Source organism: Mirounga leonina, unplaced genomic scaffold (assembly GCF_011800145.1).
Source record: "Mirounga leonina isolate KUSES-001 unplaced genomic scaffold, KU_Mleo_1.0 Mir_201, whole genome shotgun sequence".
NCBI classification, from domain to species: Eukaryota; Metazoa; Chordata; class Mammalia; order Carnivora; family Phocidae; genus Mirounga; species Mirounga leonina.
Genome location: NW_023270504.1, coordinates 5186470 through 5213654, shown reverse-complemented (window position 1 = coordinate 5213654; position 27185 = coordinate 5186470). Strand labels below are relative to the sequence as shown.

The 27185-nt window shown below is 41.0% G+C and overlaps 1 protein-coding gene and 1 pseudogene across 1 annotated transcript in view; one reads left to right on the top strand and one right to left on the bottom strand.

Moving 5' to 3' along the window:
- TMTC1 (transmembrane O-mannosyltransferase targeting cadherins 1) overlaps positions 1 to 27185 on the bottom strand; it is a 263586-nt gene that overhangs the window by 197395 nt on the left and 39006 nt on the right. Inside the window, exon 5 of the mRNA XM_035027979.1 lies at positions 26424 to 26630. Coding sequence (XP_034883870.1) covers positions 26424 to 26630 — 207 coding nt within the window. The remainder of the gene's footprint in view (positions 1 to 26423; positions 26631 to 27185) is intronic.
- On the top strand, positions 8929 to 9499 carry LOC118025538 (annotated as a pseudogene).

Genomic DNA, 27185 nt, shown 5'->3' with positions numbered 1-27185 from the left:
GACACTGTGCCCGTTATTGAAGATACAGAGGGAAAATAAAAATGACAAAGTCCCTGCACTTGAGGCATTTATATTCTAAACCCAACGCTTCTAAGTGGATAAATATAATATCTTCTTTTCATTAAAACTTTTCCTCGGTCCTGAATTCCAAAGTGCTGGCCACAGGCTGCACCAAGAGCCTGCTGGTTACATAGAGCAGACACGCCAGTAAGGACCCAGGGTGGGGACTGGGGCACACCAGTGCCCCGGAGAGGGCACAGTGGAAACAAGCGCTTTGTGGATTTGAATCCGAATCTACTTATTGTCACTGAATAAAGTCAAAGGCTTTGAAGACATTTCAAATTCTCAGAAAACCTGAGAAAGTAAGATTTAAAAAGTAAACACGGGAAGGTGAGTTTTGCACCATTTCTATCAGATCAAACCCCTGCAAAAGCAGCATTACTCCTCTCATCTACCGAAGAACGACCCCCCACAGATAGCCTGCTCGGTGCTTTCTTTCAAAATGCATTTTGTGGAAAACAACCCCATTTCTTAAGAGGCAGGTGGATTGAGCTATGTCTTATCAGTAATATGTGCCACTTAAGATTCTAAGCTTGAGACTTTGCAAAATCATCTTTTTTTCACATCTGCTTGGAAGTTTCATCAAAATAATGCCCATGCCTAGAGACCCGGAGATGTTTATCGATTCTTTTCTCCCATTCTTCCTTCCCAAAAAGTCAGATTTACTGCAAGCAAGCAGAGACTCCACCCCATTTAGAGCCACCTCTGTGAAGGATCAGAAGAGGATGACAGCATTGCCACATGCAGTAGAGGACCGAGGATGGTGGGTATTAGCCCTAAGATGAATCATTACTTCCTGATATTAACAAACACTTTCTCGCCTGCTCTTCCTTCACTTGCTCCCAGTTTGAATAAAGGCTAGGAAATCTGTACTAATAATGTAAAAATCTTAGGTTCCAAAATCTTAAATGTCAACTTAGTACTGATTCATTTGGGATATAAAAATGGGAGGGATCACAATGAGAAATTCCACTTAGTATTTGCTCAAAAAAGGGGAAAGGCCCTCATTGTGTTCATTATTTTTATCAGAATTTTTAAATATTGGGCACGACTTTTTAAACCTCTGCTTTAGGCAAAGTAAAGAACAGGTCCTCCTGCAAGGACCATCTTTATTAATACTAAATGTAACAGGAGTGGGTTCTACATGTTCTTGAGGTAGGTTATGAATCAGAATTTGGAATAGTAAAGTAACTAGTGAGTAGTAAAGTCAAATTAATGAAAATCTAGTTTCTGCAGTTTTCTGTCAGGGAACTCTAGCTCTTACTAAAAGAGAATTTAATTCAAAAAAGAAATGAGCTAAATAACAGTCTAAGAGTCTAGCAAGTGGATTTTTAACAACATAATAACAAAGCAGCCAAGCGTAAGGTTTATGTTCTTGGAACCAAAAAAAGAAGAATAGAAAGAAGAAAAGAAAAGAAAAGAAAAGAAAAGAAAAGAAAGGAAAAGAAAAGAAAAGAGAAAAGAAAAAGAGAACAGAAAAAACTTTATAAATTGCTCCTTTTAAGCAAGTACTATTAAGAAAATGTAGTGGTCTCTAAATCTAATATTAATTTTACTTTCTCCCCTCATTTACTTGAAAGAAGTGCAATAACCAAATAATATCAATATATAAAAAAATGCTCATGCTTGGAGTCCATTAAGATTCAAAAAAAGCAATGGAACGCTGCTATGCAGCTATACAAACATACACAGATTTTTTTCCCAGTCGCTTTATTTGCCACTTTTTGTTACACATTTAAAGATTTTGGGCACAGCTGATCTATTCTTCTAAACCAGAATGTCAATTCCCATGTGGCTCCAGTATATCCCTTCCATTACTATACAGTTTTTCTTGGCTGCTATTTTCTTCTGTTCATCCCTTGTTGTCTACTACAACATTCAAGCGACGTTAGTCTAATTCCCAGAAGCTAGGAAATATATTATGATTATTTCATTTCAGCAGAATATTCTTTTCCTGGAATTAGTCAATTGAAGAATATTCAATACAAACTATGTGTGAGATAAGGTATTAAACACTGCTGGGCTTTCTTTTTAAAAAAGACACACCACAAAGGCTTTAAAATCTTTTTGAAAAGGGCACACATAGTAAAGGTTACAAATACATGGTAGCAAGTGATAATTGCAAAATCAGTAAAGCATTACCAAGTGCAATGGGCCTTAGGATGAGACAACCAGACGGGCTACATGCTTAAGAAAGAGTGTTCAAAGGCAGGAAGAAATTACTGAGTGAGTGGAAAAGGAGAAGATACAGACGTGATTGACAAGAATGGCAGCCAGAAACACAAGGTATATAGTTCAGTGGAAGCGAGGACAGCCGTTTGGCTGAGTAAACCCTTGCAGTACGAAAGCATCGGAGGATGAAAATAAAGCGATGGGCTCACAGCCAATCCGTCTCCGAATGCCAAGAGAAAGGCACCATGGGAGATTCAGAGATTGCCTCCGAGGCCAGACAAATCCTGTTCTAAACCTACTTCTGCTACCTACCACCCTGGGTTTCCACATCCATAAAATGTTGATAATAACAGTACTTATCTCAAAAAAAAATTCTCTAAGCAATAAATAATAAAACTCTTACCACAGTGCTTGCTTAGCGTGTATCCGGGGATGAAGAGAGGTATTTTACGTTTGTTCCTATTGTTAGCCACACTGAGGGGTGCAGAGCTTCTGTGACCATTACAGGGCAGTGGTACAGAGTGACGTCAAGCAACACCCCCAGCCCCATCAAGCCCTATCCACCGCACCCCCTTTATGCCACCTTCCCAATGCAACAGCACAGATTGAACTGACTTCTTACCCACCCACATCACTCCCTAACACCCGAGGGCTTCCAGAACGAAGCCTACCTCTGTCCTCAGCTGTCAGTTCCCCATAATGCGCCCGTGTCTGCTCTTACACATGCTAAACTCCAGAGTACAGTGAACAAGGATGTGTGTGTAGGAAGACCTGGATTCAAATGCTGACGATATGTGTTACCCCTGACAAGTCATCTTCTCTGAACTCAGGTATCTCACATGTAAAACGTGGAAATAATCAAGCCCATCTGGATATGTTATTATGAGGCTTAAGTGAGATAAGGAAAGAAAAAGCAACTGGCACATCATTATACACAGAATGCTAGGCACTGATGATTATCCAGTTCACCCTGAAGACAACTCCATCAGGTACACTTTACAAATGAAACGGAGGCGTAACGAGATGAACTAACTTGCCACGCCGCAGACGACCTTGGTGGCAGAGGTGTGTCAGAAACAGGCGGTCTGACTGGGGAGGGTATGTGCTATGGTGAGCGCTGTGAACTGTGTAAGACTGATGAATCACAGACCTGTACCTCTGAAACAAATAATACATGCTATGTTAAAAAAAAGAAGAAGAAGAAGATAGTAGGAAGGGAAAAATGAAGCGGGGGGAAATCAGAGGGGGAGACGAACCATGAGAGACTATGGACTCTGAGAAACAAAGGTTCTAGAGGGGAAGGGGGTCAGGGGGATGGGTTAGCCTGGTGATCGGTATTAAAGAGGGCACTTACTGAATGGAGCACTGGGTGTTATACACAAACAATGAATCGTGGAACACTACATCAAAAACTAATGATGTACTGTATGGTGACTAACATAACATAATAAAATAAATTAAAAAAAAAAAAAAGAAACAGGCGGTCTGACTCCCGCACTGCCTCACGTTCTCCTTCCCGCCTTCCCAGAGCTCCGAGAGGGTCACCACCTTCACCAGATTCAGCTTCCCCAGTCCCAGGGTCACACTGTCCTCGTGGCATCACTTGTGAGAATGTCTTTGGTTGACATAAAAGCCATAATAAAGGGGGAACTCTTAATATCCTCTAGGAAATTTATTTATTAATCACATTTTTTTATCCTTAAGGTCAAAGATCAACAGACATTTTGATGGCAGAGAGAGGTCTCAAGAGGTAGACGAAGGTCCCAGCTGTTACCACACTCATCTCTTTCTCTTCCAGAATTAACACATTTTGATAAAAATTTCCATCCTCTGAACACATTCTGCCTTCTCCCTCTCCTGGTTGCAACCTGACAGAATTTGCAATCAGGTTGGCTCTACGCCTTGGTGTGAGCTTGAATTTCTTAGGAGCTACTTTTCTATTCACTCCTTATCAGTCTTCCCCTCAGTTTCTGCGCCATCAATAATTTTTCTGTACATGGCACATCGTGTTCTTTTCTTCACCTGTTTCAATATTGCTCTGTAGTCAGTCTATTGTTTTTCTTGGGAAGCTTCCCATTTCTTTGTTTTGACAACCTAAGGCCATTTTTTTTTTTATTGCAGTTTCCTCAGAACATTAAGGCACGTGAAGACGTTTACTTATTTTTCTTTAAAGATATATATCCAACATTTCACTAAAGAAAATAACTTGCTTCTGATATTACGGCTGGAGTCTTTGTACGTTTGCAGAATGCAATGATCCCTATTCTCTCTCACTCAACCCAGGAACTTAACGTGCCCTAAAATATACATTGGTACATCTGCTTTCTCACCAACAGACAAAAGGTACCTATTTAAACTGTGATTCAGTCTTTCCTAATCCAGTACTGCCTTTTGCCTTCTTCAATTTTCAAGTGTCTCTTAAACTTCAGGGAGGTACAAGTGTGATATCCACAGGGCTTATTGATTTCTGCTGAACACAGTTTGCCGGTTTCTGGGTTGTTTTTTTTTAATTTTTTAAAAAGATTTTATTTATTTGAGAAAGAGAGCCAGAGAGAGAGCACAAACAGGGGGAGCAGCAGAGGGAGAGGGAGAAGCAGGTTCCTGCTGAGCAGGGAGCCCAACGCGGGGCTCGATCCTAGGACCCTGGGATCGTGACCTGAGCTGAAGGCAGACAATTAACGACTGAGCCACCCAGGCACCCCTGCCTGCCTCTAATAAGGCCACATGCCTTTTGAAGAATAACTGACATGCTCTGATTTTTTCAAGTGGGTTCTAGGAGACCTGTAAGAATTTTTCACGTGGATGAATCCCTGAGCGTTTCCCGGAATATCAGTCCTTCTTTTGCCTACTCACATTTGGTACGCTCTTCCTCTGGACTGTGGCCGTAACTAAGTTCCTGTGACAGTTCCGCAAACCAAATGGAAAAAATATATGTACTATGAATCACACTATGGAAATACCGGAGCAAAAGGCTTTATAAGAATACACAAATTCGCCATGCTTTTCATATTGGACTGCCACCAGCAATTTTTCACAAAGCTCATTTAAAAAAAATAACTTAATTTTACTTTAATTTCAATACTGATCATTTGCTTTTTACAACAGATGCCATTATGATCAATATTTCTAGGAGGCATGAATCCTTCTGCCTCAAGACATCTATTGCCACTTTATTATTTTTTTAATTTAAACTGAATTTTATTTAGCTAAAAGTGCCAATGAATCATTTATTTTATGATAGACAAGTCAGAGGCAATGTAATCATAACTAAAAGCAGTTTTATGAGTTGCCTCTAACGCAACTGGGACTCTATAGCCACTTTAAACCGTACCACGATTCAGGGGATTATCTGGAACCTCCGGGGCTATTCCAACTGGTTGTAAACAGAGTCAGAACACAATCTGGTAGATCTGTTTGTGTGAGTTCTGCTTCTCCACAGTATTTCACTTCTACCATAATAACTAGGCTACTCCAGACTAGTTGAAAATATTTCATAGTTAAATGACCCATCATCTACCCACGGTGTTCTCATTAAAGCCCAGAACTATGGGAATTAGGTGAGCAGAGGTAAAGCCCATGATGGAAGGTTAACACCAACACCCCCTCAGGAGGCTGGAACCCAAAAAGGCATGAATGCATATAACCTTTCGCATTCTGCAAAAATGAGCATCTTTCAACTGGCAACCTGAACACTTTTTGAGGTTATGAAATTTCTCACCAAAACCAGCAGAGGAAAAATACAGTGAATTGATTTTTAAGAGTAAAGACGTAGGAGCCAGGCTGCAAGCATGTGACTTGCAGGCTCCTCACGTATTAGCTCTGTTATTCAGGGCAAGTTCCTCTCCTCCCTGGGTCCCCATTATCGCACCAGTAAAATACAGACAATAATGGCATCAAACTATAGAGTTCTTATGACAATTAAATGAGTCAATATATGTAAAGCTCTTAAAACAGTGTGTGAATACAGCAAATACTCAATGAATGTCAGTTATTATTACTAATTATACTCAATATACTCTGGAGAATTAGTTATTGGAATTCAGTATTATATCCGATAAGAGAATTGTCACCTCATCATTTAGTATGTGTTTAGCAAATACTTGTGAAGTTACACTCATTGAGGTGATGACATTTCATAAAAAATTCTAACATAAAAGAAGATGGACAAGGAAGAATGTTGACTGCACCTGTAAGTCCAGTGCAAGACTTCAAAAGCTGAGATGAGTACTGCTAAGAGTCCCTGTCGGTTCAGATGGACTAAGGGATCAGGAGGGTCTTGGGGTCAGGGGCCCTGAACAGCCACATCCGCCTATCCCGGGCTGAGAATCAGCTGTACAGCAGATGCTGTTAAAGGTGACAGGAAAGCAGGAGAAAACAAGAAATCTCTGAGTCAGCCTCACGTAATTTGGGGCTTTCCCAGATTAGATCTCCCTGGATTATTCCAGATGCAAAGATACTCCTCAGGTCTATTACACACTATAGGTTAAGGAGATCAAAATAGGGATGCTTGGGTGGCTCAGTTGGTTAAGCGTCTGTCTTTGACTCACGTCATAATCCAAGAATCCTGGGATCGAGTCCCGCATTGGGCTCCTTGTTCAGCAGGGAGCCTGCGTCTCCCTCTGCCCCTCCCCACTGCTTGTGCTCTCTCTCTCTCTGACAAATAAATAAATAAAATCTTTAAAAAAAAAGAGAGAGATCAAAATAGGGCAAAACCTGGAGATTCCTATGAGTACATTTTCTCCCCAGCCACATAAGACCTTTCAATCCAGGGCGCCTAGGTGCCTCAGTCGTTAAGCCATCTGCCTTTGGCTCAGGTCATGATCCCAGAGTCCTGGGATCGAGTCCCACATCGGGCTCCCTGCTCAGCAGGGAGGCCTGCTTCTCCCTCTCCCGCTCCCCCTGCTTGTGTTCCCTCTCTCGCTGTCTCTCTGTCAAATAAATAAATAAAATCTTAAAAAAAAAAGACCTTTCAATCCATTTTTGTATGTGGAAATTGACTATATAACCAGATTAACCAGAGGTTGAAGCATAATTTATGTGGGAAAGATGTGTTCTTAGAAAACAGCCAGTATACATAAAACCCAGGATAGCCGCTACCTCTGAGGAGACAGCAAAGGAAATGGGACCAAAGACACTATTAAAGTAGACTCTAGCTACACCAATACAGTTCCATTCCTTAGGGGAAAAAAAAAAATCCCAGAAATAAACATGACCAAACATAATATGGGTGCTTGTTATGTTATTTTTTCACATTTGCCTGAATATTTTAAATTTCTCAGACCAAAAAAAAAAGGAAAAAACAAAAGCAGCCTTTCCTTACTTAAAGTTTCTCCTCTAAAAAATAAAAATAAAAACTAATGATATGAATAACCGACTACATGATTATCTATGTAGAAAATCAAATGGAGGGCACCCTGGGTGGCTCAGTTGGTTAAGCGACTGCCTTCAGCTCAGGTCATGATCCCGGGGTCCTGGGATCGAGTCCCGCATCGGGCTCCCTGCTCTGCGGGGAGCCTGCTTCTCCCTCTCCCACTCCCCCTGCTTGTGTTCCCTCTCCCACTGTGTCTCTCTCTGTCAAATAAATAAATAAAATCTTTAAAAAAAAAAAAGAAAAGAAAATCAAATGGAATAGACAAAAAAAAAAAGAACATCTTGGAACTAATAAGCGATTATAGTAAAGTTGCAGGATACCAGGTTAATATACAAAAATCAATTGCTTTCCTATATACCAGCAATGAACAAGGGAAATTTTAAATTAAAGACAAGATACCATTTACATTAGCAACCCCAAAAATGAAATACTTTGGTGTAAATCTAACAAAATAAGTGCAAGATCTATATGAGGAAAACTACAACATTTTGAATTAAAGAACTAAATATATGGAGAGCTGTTCCAAGTTCATGGACAGAAAAATTCAATATTGACAAGAATTCAGTTCTTCCCAACTTCATCTGTAGATTCAAATGCAATCCTAATCTAAATTCCAGCAAATTGTCTTGTGGATATTGACAAACTGATTCTGAAGTTTATATGAAGATGCAAAAAATTTAGAGCAGCCAACAGAATGTTGAAGGCGAAGAATAAAGTTGGAGGACTAACACTACCCAACTTCAAGACTTACTATAAAGCTACGATAATGAAGACAGTATTGTATTAGTGAAAGAACAGACAATAGATCAATGGAACAGAATAAAGATTTCAGAAATAGACCCACATAAACATGATCAACTTATCTCTGACAAAAGAGAAAGGCAATACAATGAAGGAAAGATACTCTTTTTCAACAAATGGTATTGGAACAAAGGCTATCCATATGTAAAAAAATAAATCTAGACACAGATCTTATAGACGTCACAAAAATTAACTCAGAATGGATCACAGACTTAAATGTAAAACACAGAACTATAAAACCCCTAGAAGATAACATAGGAGAAAGCACAGATGAGCTTCAGTATGGAGATGACTTTTTAGATAAAACACCAAAGGCATGATCCATGAAAGAAATAATTGATAAGCTGGACTTCATTAAAATTAAAAACTTTGCCCTGTGAAAAATAATGTTAAGAGAATGGGAAAACAGACTGGGAGGAAATGTTTTCAAAAGACACATTTGATAAAGGACTATTATCCAAAATATATAAAGAACTCTTAGAACTCAACAATAACAAATAATCTAATTAAAAAATGGGTCAAAGACCTTTGCAGACACCTCACCAAAGAAAATATACAGATGGCAAATAAGCATATGAAAAGATATTCCACATCATATGTTATCAGGGAATTGGAAATAAAAACAACAATGAGGTCCCCTCTCTTCCTCAGCACTGCCTGCAGAGATGGCAGCCATCTGTTACTGGGCATCATGGCTGCCCTCAGACCTCTGGTGAAGCCCAAGATCGTTAAAAAGAGGACCAAGAAGTTCATCCGGGACCAGACAGATATGTCAAAATTAAGCACAACTGGCAAAAACCCAGAGGCACTGACAATAGGGTGTGCAGAAGATTCAAGGGCCAGATCTTGATGCAAAACACTGGTTATGGGAGCAACAAGAAAACAAAGCACATGTTGCCCAGTGGCTTCCGGAAGTTCCTAGTCCACAATGTCAAGGAGCTTGAAGTGCTGCTGATGTGCAACAAATCTTACCGTGCACAGATTGCTCACAATGTCTCCTCCAAGAACCACAAAGCTATTGTGGCAACAGCAGCCCAGCTGGCAATCAGGGTGACCAATCCCAACACCAGGCTGCGCAGCGAAGAAAATGAATAGACAGCTTATTGTGCACATCATATTTGTGTTAATAAAACCATAAAACTACAAAAAAAAAAAAAACACAACGAGATACCACTATACACCTTTTTTTTTTTAAGATTTTATTTATTTATTTGAGAGAGAGAGAGAGAGACAGAGAGCATGAGAGGGGGGAGAGTCAGAGGGAGAAGCAGACTCCCTACCGAGCAGGGAGCCAGATGCGGGACACGATCCCGGGATTCCAGGATCATGACCTGAGCTGAAGGCAGTCGCTTAACCAACTGAGCCACCCAGGCACCCCACTATACACTTTTTACAATGGCCAAAATTCAAAAGCTGAAAACACCAAATGCTGATGAAGAGATGGAGCAAAAGGAACTCTGGTTCACTGCTAGTGGGAATGCAAATGGTACAGCCACTTTGGAAGACAGTTTGGCGATTTCTTTCTTTTTTTTTTTTAAAGATTTTATTTATTTATTTGACACAGAGAGAGACAGTGAGATAGGGAATACAAGCAGGGGAGTGGGAAAGGGAGAAGCAGGCTTCCCGCCGAGCAGGGAGCCCGATGCGGGGCTCGATCCCAGGACCCTGGGGTCATGACCTGAGCCCAAGGCAGATGCTTAACTGACTGAGCCACCCAGGTGTCCCAAGTTTGGCAATTTCTTACAAAACTAAACATACATGCACCATAGGATCCAGCAATTGCACTCCTTAGTATTTACCCAAAGGAGTTAAAAACTTATGCCCATACAAAAACCTGCACACAGATATTTATAACAACTTTATTCATAACAGCCCAAACTTGGAAGTAACCAAGATGTCCTTCAGTAGGTGAATGGATAAACTGTGGGACATCCAGACAATGGAATATTATTCAGCACTAAGAGAAATGAACTATCAAGCCATAAGAAAGCATGGAGAAAACTGAAATGTGTATCATTAAGAGGAAGAAGCTAATCTCTAAAGGCGGATACCATATGATTCCAACTATATGACATTCTGGAAAAGACAAAACTATGGAGACAGTAAAAAGATCAGTTGTTGCCAGGGATGGGGAGCTGGGGAGGGATGAATAGGGGAGCACAGAGGATTTTTAGGACAGTAAAAATACCCTGTAAGATATTACAATGATGAATCCAAGTCATTATACATTTGTCCAAATCCACGGAATGTACAACTCCAAGAATGAACCCGATGTAAACTATGAACAATGGGTGCTATGTCAGTGTAGGCTCATCTTTAGTAATAAATGTACCATTCTGGTGAGTGATGTTAATAATGGGGGCGCTATGCATGTGTGGGGGCAGGCTGATGGGAAATCTCTGTATCTTCCTCTCAACTTGGCTGTGACCCTAAAACTGCTCTAAAAAAATTAAGTTAAAAACAATGACTGGCTAGTGTATCACTGTGACTACAACGAATTGCTTTGGCATGCCCGCAGTGAATGGTTTCACAGATATGCATTAACTCTGCTGGTTTTTTTTTTTTTTTCTCATGTATGTGTTGTTTTGTTCCACATTATTTCCCTACTAGGCACAAAACAGGTAGACAATAAATAATTACTGAACGGATGAGTGAGTCATGAATTGAATGATGAATGATGAGTTGAGAAAAAATTGTTGGGCCATAGTGTATCAGTGAAAGTTTCCAACTGATTTTCTCCTTTATCTTAAGAGTGTCATAGTAGGGGAGCGCCTGGGTGGCTCAGTTGGTTAAGCGACTGCCTTTGGCTCAGGTCATGATCCTGGAGTCCCGGGATCGAGTCCCGCATCGGGCTCCCTGCTCAGCGGGGAGTCTGCTTCTCCCTCTGACCCTCCCCCCTCTCATGTGCTCTCTCTCTCCTCTCATCCTCTCTCTCAAATAAATAAAAAAATCTTTAAAAAAAAAAAAAAAGAGTGTCATAGTAGGGTTCATGATTTTGGTTTTAAAATCTTTAGTTCATGTTTGTTTTTTCTGAGGTTCAGCAAGTTATTTCTTTTTTGAGATTCTCTTGGTGATGGAGTTTTACTATGGCCTACGCACGCTCAGTGGGGACCCCCATGATTGATCAGCACTTAGAGTTCATAATAAGGTATCTGGACTTCCTGTGTTTCTGTATTTATAATCCAGGATAGCAAACGGTCAGTTTCCCAAAGTACTCATCACTTTTTTGGATTTCCGTAACAGCAAATTCTTCAGGGACAGAACTTTTTTTCTCATATTCATTACAGGGCTTTATTTGAGTTTCTTTACATGATTTCTTTTTTTTTTTAATTGAAGTGTAGTTGACACAATGTTACATTAGTTTCAGGTGCACAACATAGTGATTCAACAACTACAACTCTGTACGGTATGCTGCGCTCACCACAGGCGTATCCATTGACCTCATACAACACTATTACAATACCATCGACTATATTTCCCTATGCTGTACTTTTCATCCTCATGACTTATTCATTCCAGAACTGGAAGCCTGAACCTCCCACTCTCCACCCATTTTGCCCATTTCCCACCCCCACCCCCACCCCCGGCAACCATCAGTTTGTTCTCTGTGTTTATGGGTCTCTTTCTGCTTTTGTTTGTTCATTTTTGTTTGTTTATCAGATGCCACATTTAAGTGAAATCCTATGGTATTTTTCTTTTCTTTTTTTATTATGTTCAGTTAGCCACCATATAGTACATCATTAGTTTTTGATGTAGTGTTCAATGATTCATTAGTTGCGAACAACACCCAGTGCTCATCACCACACGTGCCATCCTTAATACCCATCACCCGGCCTATGGCATTTTTCTTTCTTTCTCTTTCACTTAATTAATACCCTCTAGGCCCACCCATGTTAAGGCAAATGGCAAGACTTCATTCTTTTTTACGGCTGAGTAATATTCCGATATACATTAACTTTAGAAGTCCCAATCAAAAGTCCACAAAGCAGGAGCCCCTGGGTGGCTCAGTTGGTTAAGCGTCCGAGTCCTGGTTTTGGCTCAGGCTATGGTCTCGTGGCATGGGATCAAGCCCTGCATCGGGCTTCATGCTCAGTGAAGAATCTGCTTCAGATTCTTTCTCCGTCCCCCTCTGCCCCTCCTCACTCATGCTCTCTCTCTCTCTCTCAAATAAATAAAATCTTTTTTAAAAAATCCACAAAGCAATACTATCTCTACCTTTCTCTCTCTCATACACACAATCTTTTTTTTTTTTTTTGAAGATTTTATTTATTTGACAGAGAGAGATACAGCGAGAGAGGGAACACAAGCAGGGGGAGTGGGAGAGGGAGAAGCAGGCTTCCCGCTGAGCAGGGAGCCCGATGTGGGGCTCGATCCCAGGACCCCGGGATCATGACCTGAGCCGAAAGGCAGACGCTTAACGACTGAGCCACCCAGGCGCTCCCACAAAATCTATCTTTCAGAAATGTCACACATAGAGATGTTTCCCTGAAGAGCAACACAACCATCCAGCAGAAAACTCAGCAGATACAATAATCAGGGATCCAGGACTGCATCTATTACTGAACAGCTAGCTCACTGTTGCTTTACAGAACTTTTGTGAAAAATGGTATTTAATGACTGCTTACAGATGAAATATGACATATCCCACCTAGCACTTCACTTTAAAGTGAAGAACAGTTTTCTAAAAAGTGCTAAGCTGGGTGCTATAAACAGCAAAATCCCCCTTACCTCCAGCGTGATGAGGTCATGGCCAGGAGCCAACCACAGCTTCATCAGCTCCCAACATGTAAAATGAGGTAAAGCACTCGGGCTCCATGAAATGCAGAAAAAAGGGGAACAGGCTGATGCTCCCAGTGTACTTCTGACTTCCCCACAATAGTCCTTTCTAGAAGTTTCTTGTAAATCTTTCCAGGAAACACTGTAAAGGGCCTGACCTTGCTAACCGATACAGTAGAATCAAATGGATGTGGGTTCAAATCCTGGATCTTCCACATTCTAGCTATGTAATGATGTGAAAATTATGCAACCTCCGTGAGCCTTGCCTTTCCCATATACGTAAATGTAGTGGGAAGACCTACTTCCCAAGGACTTGGTGACAAAAGTTTCTCTCCCGGCTTGAAATAGGCAATCCACGTTGGCTCTCTTCTACCTCCCAGTGGAATGAAACGATGACTACTTAAGCCAGAACTCTAAGATATATTAGACAGTTTATCTCCCCCACACCCAAATGCAGAGACTGGACATTTTCAGATTAGTGTACAAGTACTAACTGGGCCTGTGTTGTACTGGGCCTCATGCTTTAAATATTTCATGCCATTTATAAGAACTGATTATTCCTATTTTATGGATGTGGAAATCACTTAATCCAAGTTTATACTGCTACTAAATGAGAAATCTGGGGCTTAACTCCATTTTGTGTGACTCCAGGAGCCACGCACCTAACCACTGAGCACACCGTTGCTCTACCACTATTAAAGGTAAACAGACGGAAATTCTAGAATGAACTTTGGGGGCAATTGCATCAATAGAGACCTTCATGTCAACATACTATTTTCCTTATGTGAAAACTAAACTGTGTTTCTTATTTTCAAGCTCAAAACCTAAGTCAAATATACAAATTTGGTCAAAATTTGTCTTGGCCAAAGTGAATACTTGGCAGTTAATAGCTGCAGTCTGACATTGAGCTGCACTTGCACTTTCACTTATGAAAACGTCGTCAACACTGGGCTGCAGAGCTTCCAATCGATCATGCCAGAAAAAGATATTTGTTTTGCATCTGCTCATTTTCTTTGCCAAGTAGAAAAGCAATTATCTGTGCCAATCCAAAACACAACAGCTGCTTGGACACAATACACATAAGAAGAAATGATTATTTTAATCAGAAACCAGAAATCAAAATTATATCAAACTTAGCATACTGAATGCATAATAGGAAGGGATTATCACCTCTCTGAAGTTTCCATTAATTCCTATTCTTTAGAAGAAAATCATAAATCAAAAAGGCTTAAATCAATTAATAGGTATGGATAAATGGTACAGCCTCTTCCTACCATGGGCAAATGCAATCTTAAGGCTCCTAGTAACTTATCTTAAATATAAGAATTCTTCCAAAATTACAAAAATGTGTAGAGAAAATTTTATATAAGGTACAATTTTAACGGATAAAGAGAAAATATGGAGCTTTCACAAATATGCAGGATTCAATTATCTTAAAAATATCAGAATTACTGCTTTGTCATTCTCAAAATCATATAAATTAATATCAAATGGTTTGAGTTTTTTAATCTTCACTTAAATAATTTGTTCCATCCGGCCTTATGATCAGACTTCTCATACGCAGGAGCCTAAAACAAAGATGAGCAATGCCACTTCATCTGTTGTTGCCCTTCATATGCCAGAGTCAACATCCCTTGGCATCTCTCCCAAATTCCTCCATGACAGGGCTCCTGCCAACCTTCTCAGCTTCATCTCCCACTACTCAAGTCCTGATTTACTTGTTGTACACACACACACACACACACACACACACACACACACTTGCAGGTGCATGCCGCGGTGTCCTCCCTCATGCTGTACTTTCTGCCTGGAAAGCCATCCTGCCTTTTTTCAGTTCATTGTCTCATCTTGAAGACACAGCAGATATCTAATTGCACTTACCACCACGGGTGACATTATCTTTCTATCTGTATGGCCTCTCCCCTGGGCTGTAAGCAAATCGACCCTGGGCCAATCAGTCTCCTTTTCGGGAATCTGGAGTCAGTCCATCTCTTACGCAGAATTGAACTGAGAAGCTTTACGAAGCTAGGATTGAGGCAGCCCTGCACTCATCAAATTAAGAAAAGTTCAGTCTTTAAAAATAGGGGAAAAGGAAAAAAAAACATGGATTTTTTATTTTTTTATTTTATTTTTTTTAAAGATTTTATTTATTTGAGAGAGTGAGAAAGAGAGAGACCATGAGAGGGGGAAGGGTCAGAAGGAGAAGCAGGTTCCCCGCCGAGCAGGGAGCCCGATGCGGGGCTCAATCCCGGGACTCCAGGATCATGACCTGAGCCGAAGGCAGTTGCTTAACCAACTGAGCCACCCAGGCGCCCCAAAAACATGGATTTTTTTTAAAAAGCAAGAGACCACGAAGCCCCAAAGAGGTAAAAAAAACTGACTGACTTTGCCAGTTTTTGTGTCCTAAACCCAGACTCAATTCCCAGGCTGGGGTGCTATAACATTCTAGCGTGTCCTTCTAACTAATACCCCAATTTTGCTTAAGCAAGTTTTCAAAAGGTTTTGTTCTTTGCAAGCAAATGATCCCTAAGACATTTTTATACTAAGTGTTTAATAAATGTTTATTAATGAAATGAATCAACAAACTGCCTCTGAATAGGTAGCAGAAGTCAGCTCCCAAAGGCACAGCATTGATTACAACTAGGATGACTAAAGGCAGAATTTAATCTTTTCCCATATTGACAGTTTTTATCAAGACATTTGACTTAAGTTCTAAAGACTTCAGGTCGTCAAAAATTCAAGATGGAAAAGGAAATGAGAAAATAACAAAATGCACATTAGCAAAATTTCCTCCACCCTCCGTTTAGTTACTTCCGAGAGCCCCTCATGATGGTCATTTCTCCGTGTCGTCTCCTTTCAGGGTCAACCTCCTTCCAACCACACACGTGCCCACGGAAGACACAAAGAGGAACAGCGACAGCACCCTCTCATAAGGGTCTGGCCAAAACAGATCTCAGAGAGAGTATCAGATGACCGGAAACCAGTCCACCCCGTCTCCCTCGTGTCATGTCACAGGTAAGAAAAACAAAAATCCATGGAAGTCAAGCAGCTGGCCCAAGGACCCCAGCAAATCAGAATCAGAGTGAACCCAGTTTCCCCACCAACCAGGCCAAGGCTCCTTACACTACCCATTTCTTTACACCCACAGCCCACCCTGGGAAATAACTCTTCCCTTTCCAAAAAGCAAAAAGAAAAAACCTATCAGCAACCTTACACTGCGGAGACTTTTCACAAACAGCAATGAGGGACAATGATGACAGTTCCAAGACATCATGTTCTCTTTGCCATCAGCTATTATCATACCTGTATTTTCCGCTTAAAAATAACTGGAGATTGGCACCCAATCTTGATTTATCTGAAAGGTTTACCTATCCTTTGCAGCTGTAAATTATACACTGTAAAGAAGAGAGAAACAAATTGCATTGAGGATAAATGCACAGTCTTTCATTGACTTTGCATGAAAACCCGAACTGTAATTAAATAGACGACTTATTTATTTTAAATTTTTTTTTTTAATTTTTTAAGCTTTTTTTTTTAAGTAATCTCCACACCCAGTGTGAGGCTCAAACCTACAACCCTGAGGTCAAGCGTCTCACACTCCACTGACTGAGCCAGCCAGGTGCCCCTAGATAAATTTTTTAAATCAAAAAAATTCATCATAATTGCAGTACAGATCATAATTCTTTTCACAAAGTCACATTCCTTTCACACCCACAAGGAAAAATTATGTAAGGAGCCAAATGCAAAGTATGAAAAAAAATCTATGATAAACACTTAGCTGTCAGGAACCAAAAGCTCTACCACTCAAAAGCTGAAACGTATTGTTTACTCATTAGGGACTGAGGGTATGTCCTGCTCCTAACATGAGACCAACGTTCTTCCTCCCCTCCACCCAACTCTGGCTGGTTGTTTGGGTTTGGTCGGTTTTATTTTTTTTCCAAATTATGATATATTAATCGCCTTCATTCCCTAAAAATCCATACTATGTTCCCTTTAAACACTTTACCAATACTTTTAGAGGTTAAATCGTTACAAGCAAATCTTTAATGCCAGGCTTCTCATGGAGACTGCTGCTTTGGGTGATTTCAAAATCAATACGTATTTTCTACATTATATATAATGTAATAAAGTTCATGGTTTGAAAAACATGAATGGCATTAAAAATTCATAAATCCACAACGTGAAACACATCTTCCTATATGGTTACCTCATCACCTACCTAAAAAACTGATAAATTAAGTCTCTATTATTTTATTTTCAACCTAATGATTTGTTTACTAAAGTGAGGTCTTATTCTGTAGTAATTCTAAAAACATAAAACTGTGAATTTTAAAAAGTCGACTGTTAGTCTCATAAACTAAGAATAGCTCTAAACACATCTTTGAGACAATTCATAATGAGCCTGGTATTCATCAGTCAAGAGTAAGTGTTAACAGGAGAATTCTATTATCCTGCTAAACTTCAGTGAACTTTCCATCATGGGTACAAGAATGTTTTTCTTGAGTAAGCATTTCCTTTTAAAATATTGTAAACTCATGAAAAAAAGAGGAAACAAATATCACAAACAAGTAAAATCAAGACTATGCCACTTTCTTTCATAAATATAGCAAAGAAAAGGTGAATGTGCTACAAGGAAGATTTCTAAACAATAATTCTTCCACATTGGCTTTGGCATAAAATAAGCATGAGGGGGAAGAGGAGCTAAATCCTAGCACTACTATTAATGAAAAGCTACTGTAAGCTCTTTTCCTATGTGAACTCATTTGTTCCTCACAATAACTTCATGGGGTAGGTACGGGTATGACTGCCACCTACCCACGAGGAAACGGGAGACACAGACAGTTGAAGGAATTGGCCAAAGACCGTCCCATATACCCTTGGAAAGCAGTGGGACAGAATTCGAACCCAGGCACTCTGGTATGAGCCCATGGTCCTTATACACTGTCTCCCTCATAGGTTTTTCTAAGAATGAAAATTGTAAGCTGCCCATAAAACCTATATGTAACACGGTCTCTGGCGGTTAAGTACACACTCCGTGGGAGCAATAGTGGTAACACTAGGGTTGACATTGATTTTGAAAAGCGTGATCACGATGCTTGCTTCTGAATAGGGAATTTTCAAGTCATTTGTATTTCCACAATTTCCACAAAAGTCCCTCCAAACTCTTTTTTTTTTTTTTTAAGATTTCATTTATTTATTTGACAGAGAGAGATGCAGCGAGAGAGGGAACACAAGCAGGGGGAGTGGGAGAGGGAGAAGCAGGCTTCCCGCGGAGCAGGGAGCCCGATGCGGGGCTGGATCCCAGGACCCCGGGATCATGACCCGAGCCGGAGGCAGACGCTTAATTAATGGCTGAGCCACCCAGGCGCCCCCCTCCAAACTCTTCTTGAATTTAAAAAAAAAAAAAAGTTTTTCTCAAGCAGGTATATTTTTAAAATTCTCTTACATTTACTCTACAAAACATATTACCAGATCAAAACGTGTGGCAGACTATTTTCAGAACAACAAACTGAAAATCCCACCAAATTATCTGAAGCTACCAAGAGCGAATCACCTGGTGTCGCACAAGGTTCTGGTGAAAGAGTTATTTATATACACCCTGAGTGTTTACAATGTTAAGATGAACTGATACTGCTATTATAATCACTCTACAACCTCTCAGCAGCCTAACACTTAAAAAGATAAAGAAAAAAAAATTATTAAGCTGGATGTCAGTAGCATTAACGAAAAGAGCAAAGAAATCAGCAGTAAACTCCCTATACATCCTAAGAGCCCTTGCTGTGCTCTGAATAAGAAGGGAGAGCTGTTTGGTGGCCTGGAAGCCACCCAGCCTCTTACGCACACAGGACAGAGGTAGAGGGCTCCATACAGGGGCTAGCGAGGGGATGGAAAAGCAGGAGGCCTGGGATCCTCTTCTATGAAGAGCCCTACTGTGGCAATGACAAGATTGCATGCCAACCAGAAATGCCTACATTCTGATAGTTTTCTCTTTCAACATATGTCCCTGCGCATCCAGTTGGAAAGCAGATGCGTAAGCTTGATTGCTCTACACTGAGAAAGGAAAGAACTTATCATCTACTGACTGAAATTCACAGGGGATCGAAGATTGCCAAGAATCAGTACCCAGTCAAGATTAAACAGAATGAACCCGGGGCTGTCAGCAGTTAGGAATTCTACCAACTGCTCTCCATAAATTAAAAGGAATTTTGCCTCCTTAGCATGTGATTTATTTGGAAGAAGCTTTTAGTGCTAAGTTCTGAATGAATCCAAGGAACACTTTATTGAAATGATCCATTTTAGTGCTGAGCTCAGTTCAAGAACCAAAGCAGATTACAATAAGCTTTCAGATGAACTCATCAAGATAATTCCTGCCTCACCACATACTCTAGGAGTGGTTCAAAAAGAATGATATTGCTCTCAACTAATGGTTAGGAAACAGTAAGAGGAAAAAACAATTCTCTTTTAGTTCTCTATCCACACAAGAGAATACTTTTCTGGTAAGTTCCATATTTCAGAAAAGCTACTCTAAAAGAATCTAAAAGCCCAGCTTGGGTAAATCGACCCTACTAATGAACGTTAAAGGCACATTAATGATAGTATCGCAATAAACACAGTTCCTAATAAAGAAACCCAACAACACAGACTTAAAAATAACTTTATAATTTACATTTTAATGTTTTTTAAAAGAAATTTCCCACCCTTTCCATCACTCTAGCAAAACACCACCATTTGTTCACCCTTCCCAGTAAAATATTTCTTTCTCTACAGGAAGACAAATGCCTACAGCAATCACTCGTCTCCTTTCTCCAGTGCCTAACATTCACTAAGCATGTCTGCAGTTCACCGACATCCAAAGGTAGAACAGGTCTTAGCAAAAGCTATGGTCAGTTCATTATGTTAAAAAGAAATTGACAAGGGGCTCCTGGGTGGCTCAGTCGTTAAGCATCTGCCTTCGGCTCAGGTCATGATCCCGGGGTCCTGGGATCGAACCCCACATCGGGCTCCCTGCTCGGTGGGAGGCCTGCTTCTCCCTCTCCCACTCCCCCTGCTTGTGTTCCCTCTCTCGCTGTGTTTCTCTCTGTCAAATAAATAAATAAAATCTTAAAAAAAAAAAAAAGAAATTGACAAACTATGAAAAAGCTCAGGGTATATGGGACAAAAGTCAGAAGTATCATCGGGATATTATGCCCACAGGATAGGTCGATAGTGGAAACAGTTATACAGTGGTTTAATAATAAATAATTGTAACAATTATTATGCTAGCTGGTTTGGTTAGTGTCTTTATAAAATGCAGCCTAAGAGTTATTGCTTTCTTGGATCCTCCACCCATCATGCGCCTGCCTCCCCGAAGTAAATCACAGTGATCTGGATGCAGCCATCCAAGAACAACTAAAGACCAAAGAATTTATACCACTGAGGAACAGAGAAAATTCTCTAGCAAAATGTGGCCCAGTTCATCTTTAAACAAAGCAAAGTGGAAAAAAATGATAAACAGCAACTGAAGAATTTGCAGTCTCTTTATAATAAAATCTTAGTTAATATCTACTTCCATGAGGTGATCTGTGGTCTTAACATGGATTCATCATTGAAGTTCACAGCTGCATTCAGAGATTTTAACGTAGGGGAAGGGATTTATTATTACGAACCCACAAACTTCACCTGGAACTGCTGGATGATTTTCTGTGTAGACCTATTAGTTAACGCCACACCTCTTTCACGCAGTCATTTAATTTTTTTTAAAGATCTTTATTTTTAAGTAATCTCTACACCCAATGTGGTGCTTGAACTTACAGCCCCAAGATCAAGAGTCACATGTCCTCCTGACTAAGCCAGCCAGGCGCCCCTGGTCATTTCATTTTGGAAAGTAGCAGCTGAATGAGATTGGGAATGGCTCATCTGAAACCAGTCAACAGAAAAAGTGTGTAAAACCGGGGGTGAGGGGGGGACAAAAGAGAACCCAGTTATTAGTCAGTAATGAAGGCTTTCAACAGACTTTTTTTCCGTCGCTTGCAAATCACACTTCGCTAGCTCACAAAGTTCCTCTCAAAGCTAAGATGAGACTATTAATAATGATCTGAACAAACTTGCCCTACTCATAGGATCATATGTGTGGATGAAAGTACAAAATCCCACCTCAGGAGTTTAATCTGCACAGCATTTCTTACTTTGGGGCAAAAAGAGTGCAATGCAAGGTCTACCAAAATCAAGCATTAAAATGACACTTAAAAGATCAGTTACCCATTCCGTCAGTGAAGGTCAAAATATTTATATGCCTCCCTAAGTCCCCTGAATTTAATTACCTTACAAATTCACTTTAGTGCCAAACTGTTCTCCAGTCCTAAACCTGTCTTAGTTTCTTGATTTGCATACCTATGTGTAAGGTACTCCCAAGAAAAACTTTTAAGACCCACTGAAGTGAAAAATCTAACCACTGCACTGCCCACAAAGGTGGAAAATGGGCTCATTTTAAGTAAAAACACCATGATCATCATCCAGCCAAGTTCCATGAGAGCAGGGCTGAGTTTGCTTCACCGCCATATTCCTCACACCAAAAATGGTACCTGGCCCATAGTAGGTGCTCACTAAATACTGTTGAATGAAGGACCTATGACAGATCCAGCTGGAAAAAAGAGGAAATGAGCAAGAATTTATTGCGCCAAGAACTGTTCTTCAGTGCCTAATGTGATCAGTCATTTAAATATGAAATCAATCCAGTATACACATGAAAAGTGACTATACATAGTTATATATAAATGTTGATATGAGTTACGAAGATAAGATTCCACATAGAATTCACTAACCTTTCCAATGTGAAAAAGAAAACGCACCCACATGTGAATGAACTTAACATAATGAAGGAGATGAGGGAAGGGATGTTTACATACGAAACATTCCTCATTTCATATGGAGTCATTCAGTAAAACACAGTATCAACTGAAATTTTATCTGATTCCAGAGTGTGTACCCTAAGTCTGAGGTTTTTTATAGCACTTTCTACCCGTAAGTCAATCACCAAATCACGCAGAAAAACTGGCAACTGAGTAAATGTAGGGTTCTTTTTTTTTCTCCTGGCTTGGGATTTTCCCTGTGCATAGTAACTTCTGAAAACGTTTCAAATGACAGTGTTCAGCCCAATTTTTTGTCAGACTAATGCCATGCACGCAATACAAATGTGTACTAGCAAACAGGTTCAAAGTTCAATCAAGAAACAAAAAAAGAAAACCCACCCCACACAAACGCCTCATCCCCTGCCTGCCTCCTGTAGGTTCACCATTTTCATGATGCATCCTGCTGTCCAGAACCCCAGACAGGAATGAGAATAGTTATAATGTTAAACTAGCAATCCTGATGAGGCTGGCTGCCAGGCACTGATCAGCCGCCTGTGTGCCCGGCACCGATTTACCTATTTCTTACCTGTAGTATTGCTCTTAGTCCTGACAACCAATCAGAGAGGAAAGGGTTATTACTACTGCTTTCCCCATTTGCAGATGAGGAAACATAGGTGCATGGAGATCGTGTCTTGTGCAGGATCAAGTAAGCAAAGGAGCCATGATTTAAACACTGTCTGGAGATCTTAAGAACCAGGACAGCACTACCTTTCTGGACTTTTATTCGCTTTACCTGACCAGCTTCTGACAAAAGCTCGTGCATAGTTTTCAAAAATAATTTTAGGGCGCCTGGGTGGCTCAGTTGGTTGAGTGACCGCCTTCGGCTCACGTCATGGTCCTGGAGTCCCGGGATCGAGTCCCGCATCAGGCTCCCTGCTCGGCGGGGAGTCTGCTTCTCTCTCTGACCCTAACCCCTCTCATGCTCTCTGTCTCTCATTCTCTCTGTCTCAAATAAATAAATAAAATCTTTAAAAAAATAATAATAATAATAATTTTAATGCTAATCAAATGTATACTCAAAAATATAACACCTTTCCTTTCAAAAGAGGGAAAATGTATGACAACTTTCCAAAGGAAGGAAAATAAATGATCTTTCTTGCCCACAAACATGGTAACTTAGTAAAACTCTGACCCAGTTTCAGCTGTGCTGTACACTGCTCTTTAGACACCGCAGTTCCAAAAATAACTACCCTGGTGCTTAGGGTTAAAAAAAAGGTAACCTACAAGAGAATGCCACCTGATTCAATGTGTTAGCACCAAACCCTACATCAAAACAAGTCAAAAGGTGCTTCATCTATGGTCCAAGGATGATTGCAACAATCTTTCCACCACCCGAGAGTTCAACAGAGAAGCGAGCTCCACATCAAATGACACAGGTGTCCTGCCTCCTCCCCTAAGCTAGGTCCTCGCCTGGGACCCTGGACTTGTAAAAGATGACTATTACATTTTTAGGAATACTGCAGGCCAGTTATTAAGTTCAGCCATTACTGAAAATTCTACTTAAAATTTTAAAAATCGTATTAAAAACAAAGGTGCTGGGCGCCTGGGTGGCTGAGTCGTTAAGCGTCTGCCTTCGGCTCAGGTCATGATCCCAGGGTCCTGGGATCGAGCCCCGCATCGGGCTCCCTGCTCCTTCTCCCTCTCCCACTCCCCCTGCTTGTGTTCTCTCTCTCACTGTCTCTCTGTCAAATAAATAAATAAAATCTAAAAAACAAAAACAAAAACAAAGGTGATAACCACTCAAAGCTCATCACTTCCTCATTAGTTTACTTCATTTTACTATGATCTCTGCTCTTGAGATTATGTCTGTGGTCTGTGAGGCAGTGGAAATACTGTACAATGGTGGGCTCTAGCATATCTCCCCCCAACTCCACGGTCAGTGGCATCACCACATCTGCAGTCTGAAATGAGCCACGGTGGAAGTATTTATGGGAAACTGGCAAACTCTGCAAGTCAGGCTTTCCTTTCTTTGGAGAGCCAGGTATTAGACATTCAGCAGCATCCCCCCTGGTATTCATAATTCATCCCATCCCTTTCTGCTGCCATGTCTTCATCTCTCCTCTCTACAACTTATCTACACACACACACCCCCATCAAATTTAAAATATGAAAACAAAAACCTAACACACCTCCAGATAGCATCCTTTTCCACCATTCCTTCTTTCCTTCATCGATTTATTTATTTATCTGAGAGAGAGCGAGCACGTTCAGGGAGTGGGGCAGAGGGAGAGGGAGAATCCTGAAGCAGACTCCCCACTGAGTGGGGAGCCCGACGCGGGGCTCGATTTCTCGGCCCTGAGATCATGATCTGAGCCAAAACCAAGAGTCGGACGCTTAACCAGTTGAACCATCCAGGCACCCCTCCACCATTCCTTCATTGCCAAATTTACTGACAATGCTCTTTCCTTGCTTAATTCCAATACTTTCTTCCCAGCAATTCATTAATTTAGTCATTTCACAAATATTTGAGCAAGTACAATTAACCAGACACTATACAAGTAACTGGGGGTACAAATGTGAGCAAAGTTCAACGTGGTCCCTCCTTCATGAGAGTCACATGTTGAAGCCATCTTGAAATCTCCAATATTCTACTAATTCCTCTTTTTTTCCTCCTCCTTGGCCTTTCTTTAAAAAATTTACAATTTCCCTAAAATGCCGTCTTTTCCTCCATGGCCCTCCATAAGAAAGTCAAGATTTCCAATGATAGGACTCTCTCTTATGTCTTTTCTTCCTTCCACAGGAATTTCATTTATTTCTGTGATTTCATCCTCCTCCTACTCTCAGAGAACCCATTTCTCCCTTAGCCTTCCCATCTCAGTAACCGGCACCACCATTCACCCAACTGTTGAAGCCCAAAACCCCCAAATCCTCATTTCCTGCCTTTCCCTTACCCCTCCCTTCATCCCAAGCATCAGCAAGTCCTGTGGGACCTATACCCAAAAGATGTCCCAACTCCAACATAGCATTTCATCCCAGTCCTTGTCACCCTTGGCCAAGACCTTTTTCTTCTCATTCAATCTGTATAAAATTCTCCGAACCCTCCTCCCTGCTTTATTCTTGCCCCCTTAATCAAGCACTACAAAGAAGCCAGTGAACATTTTAAAAAAGAAATGTGATCATTCCTCTCAACACTTAAAACAAACAAACAAGAAACCTCTAAAGTCTTCCCTCTTCACCCAGAATAAAATCCAAACTTCATTTCATGGCCAACAGGGCCCTTCATTATCTGGGCCTGGCCACTCCCTGACCTCGCCTCTTCCAACTCCCACTTGCTCATTATCCCAAGTCTGGAACCTTCTGCCCAGATCTTGGCTGGTCTTTGCAGGACGAGCTCCTCCTGTCATTATAAGGATTCCGGAGGCCTTCCTCAACCAACCCAAATTTGGCCCAGCCAGGCCGGCCCATCACTCTTCATCACACCATCCATTCCTTGGTGGTTATTTAGTGTCTGTCTTCTTCTATTGCAAAAGAAGCTACATAAGAAAAAGGACCTTGTCCTCCTTACTTACCAGGACACCCCTGGTGCCTAGAACAGTGCCTGGCACATGACAGATATTCAAAAGCCATTTGTTGATGAATGAATGATGAACGGAGCAAGATCCAAAAACAGGCAAAAGTGGAAATAACTGGAAATTAAGACCCTGAAATGAGAGTCTTCAGGGACCACACAGAGAAATAAGAACTGCAATCTGAAGTGGTAAAGTGCTAATAGGATGAATCTAATTTTCATCTTTATTAAATTCTGACTTGCCCATGGTTCGAGTTATTTTAGAGGCAACCTAATTTAGGGAGGGCCTGTTCTGATGAATCTATGTTAATTTTCATAGCTGGGTCAAAATAATTTTTTAAAAGAAAGAAAACTACATGCTTCAGACAAGCTTGTCCTGTAACCTCAAAAACATTTCTGAGAAGCAGAGTCCCCTGGGCTTCCTCCCATACTCGTGCTGTAATAAATTCCTGTCACACACGAAGGGGGGGGGGAGGGAGCAGGAGAACATAACACACACTCCTCCCCCACACTCCCAAGGTGCCTGCTCTCCAATGCAAGGTTCTTCCACCAGGGACACAGTCTAGTGTCTGTCCTTCTTAACTGCAGCTTCACAGACCCATACCTCACCCCGTGCTTCCAAATCAAGGCACACAGCAGGGCAGCTACTTGCTGCTTCTAGTGACTCCTTTCCTACCTAATCTAATTCAGGGAAAGGGAGGAATGAAGAGAAGGAGGAAGGAGGGAAACAGGGAGGGAGAGGGGCAGTCACGAAACACTCACTCAGTACTTTACTTCTCCTGCCCACCCACGCTACACCAGGTGGTGCTGGAGGGTGAAAATGGGCATGGGGAGCCCAGCTTAGTACCTCATCATGGACCACACAGCTCGAGGAGACACTGGGAATCCATTGCTCTTGGGTTCTGGTGGCGATGGGGAGTGGCAGCCACCCCAAGCTCCTCGGTGAGGAAATCGATGCTGCTTCCCATTCTCCCGGTGAGGGTGCACAGGCAGCGAGGGGGGCTGAGGGTTCGAAGGCTGCTGTGGGCCGCACTGATGGATGACCCCATTGCTCCTAATTGTGCACGTGGCATTGAGGGGAAAGAAAGTCAAACAGAATGACAAGGCTTGCAACAAGAAATAATAGTCCCCTGGCCCACTCCCAAGTCCTGTTCCCTGGAAGCAACCATTCTCAAGTCTTTTAGCTCTTTTGTTTCTGGTATGTATCACAATGTTTTAAAAATAACACAATTCTAACATTATTTTTTTATTTTAGAACTTAGCCTTACTACGCTAGAAGACTAGGTCTCAGTCCCTCTTACATGGTCACCAACACATACATACACGTGCGTGCACGTACGTGCACACAAACACACATACACACACACACACATTCACACACCCTCTTCTTCACCCCTCGTCCTCCAAATAGATTTCTTTCAAAATATTTGGTTGAAGTGGTATTCGGGATTTACACAGTTATGATCTTATAAAATACTGTTCATAGCTGATCTATCCAATGTACCTTGATTACATTTTCTTTCATTAATCCTCTGAGGTAGAATTCATAACCACCGAAGGGGCAAAAATTGAAACGTCTGATACTACGAAGTGATGCCCAAAATGTGGA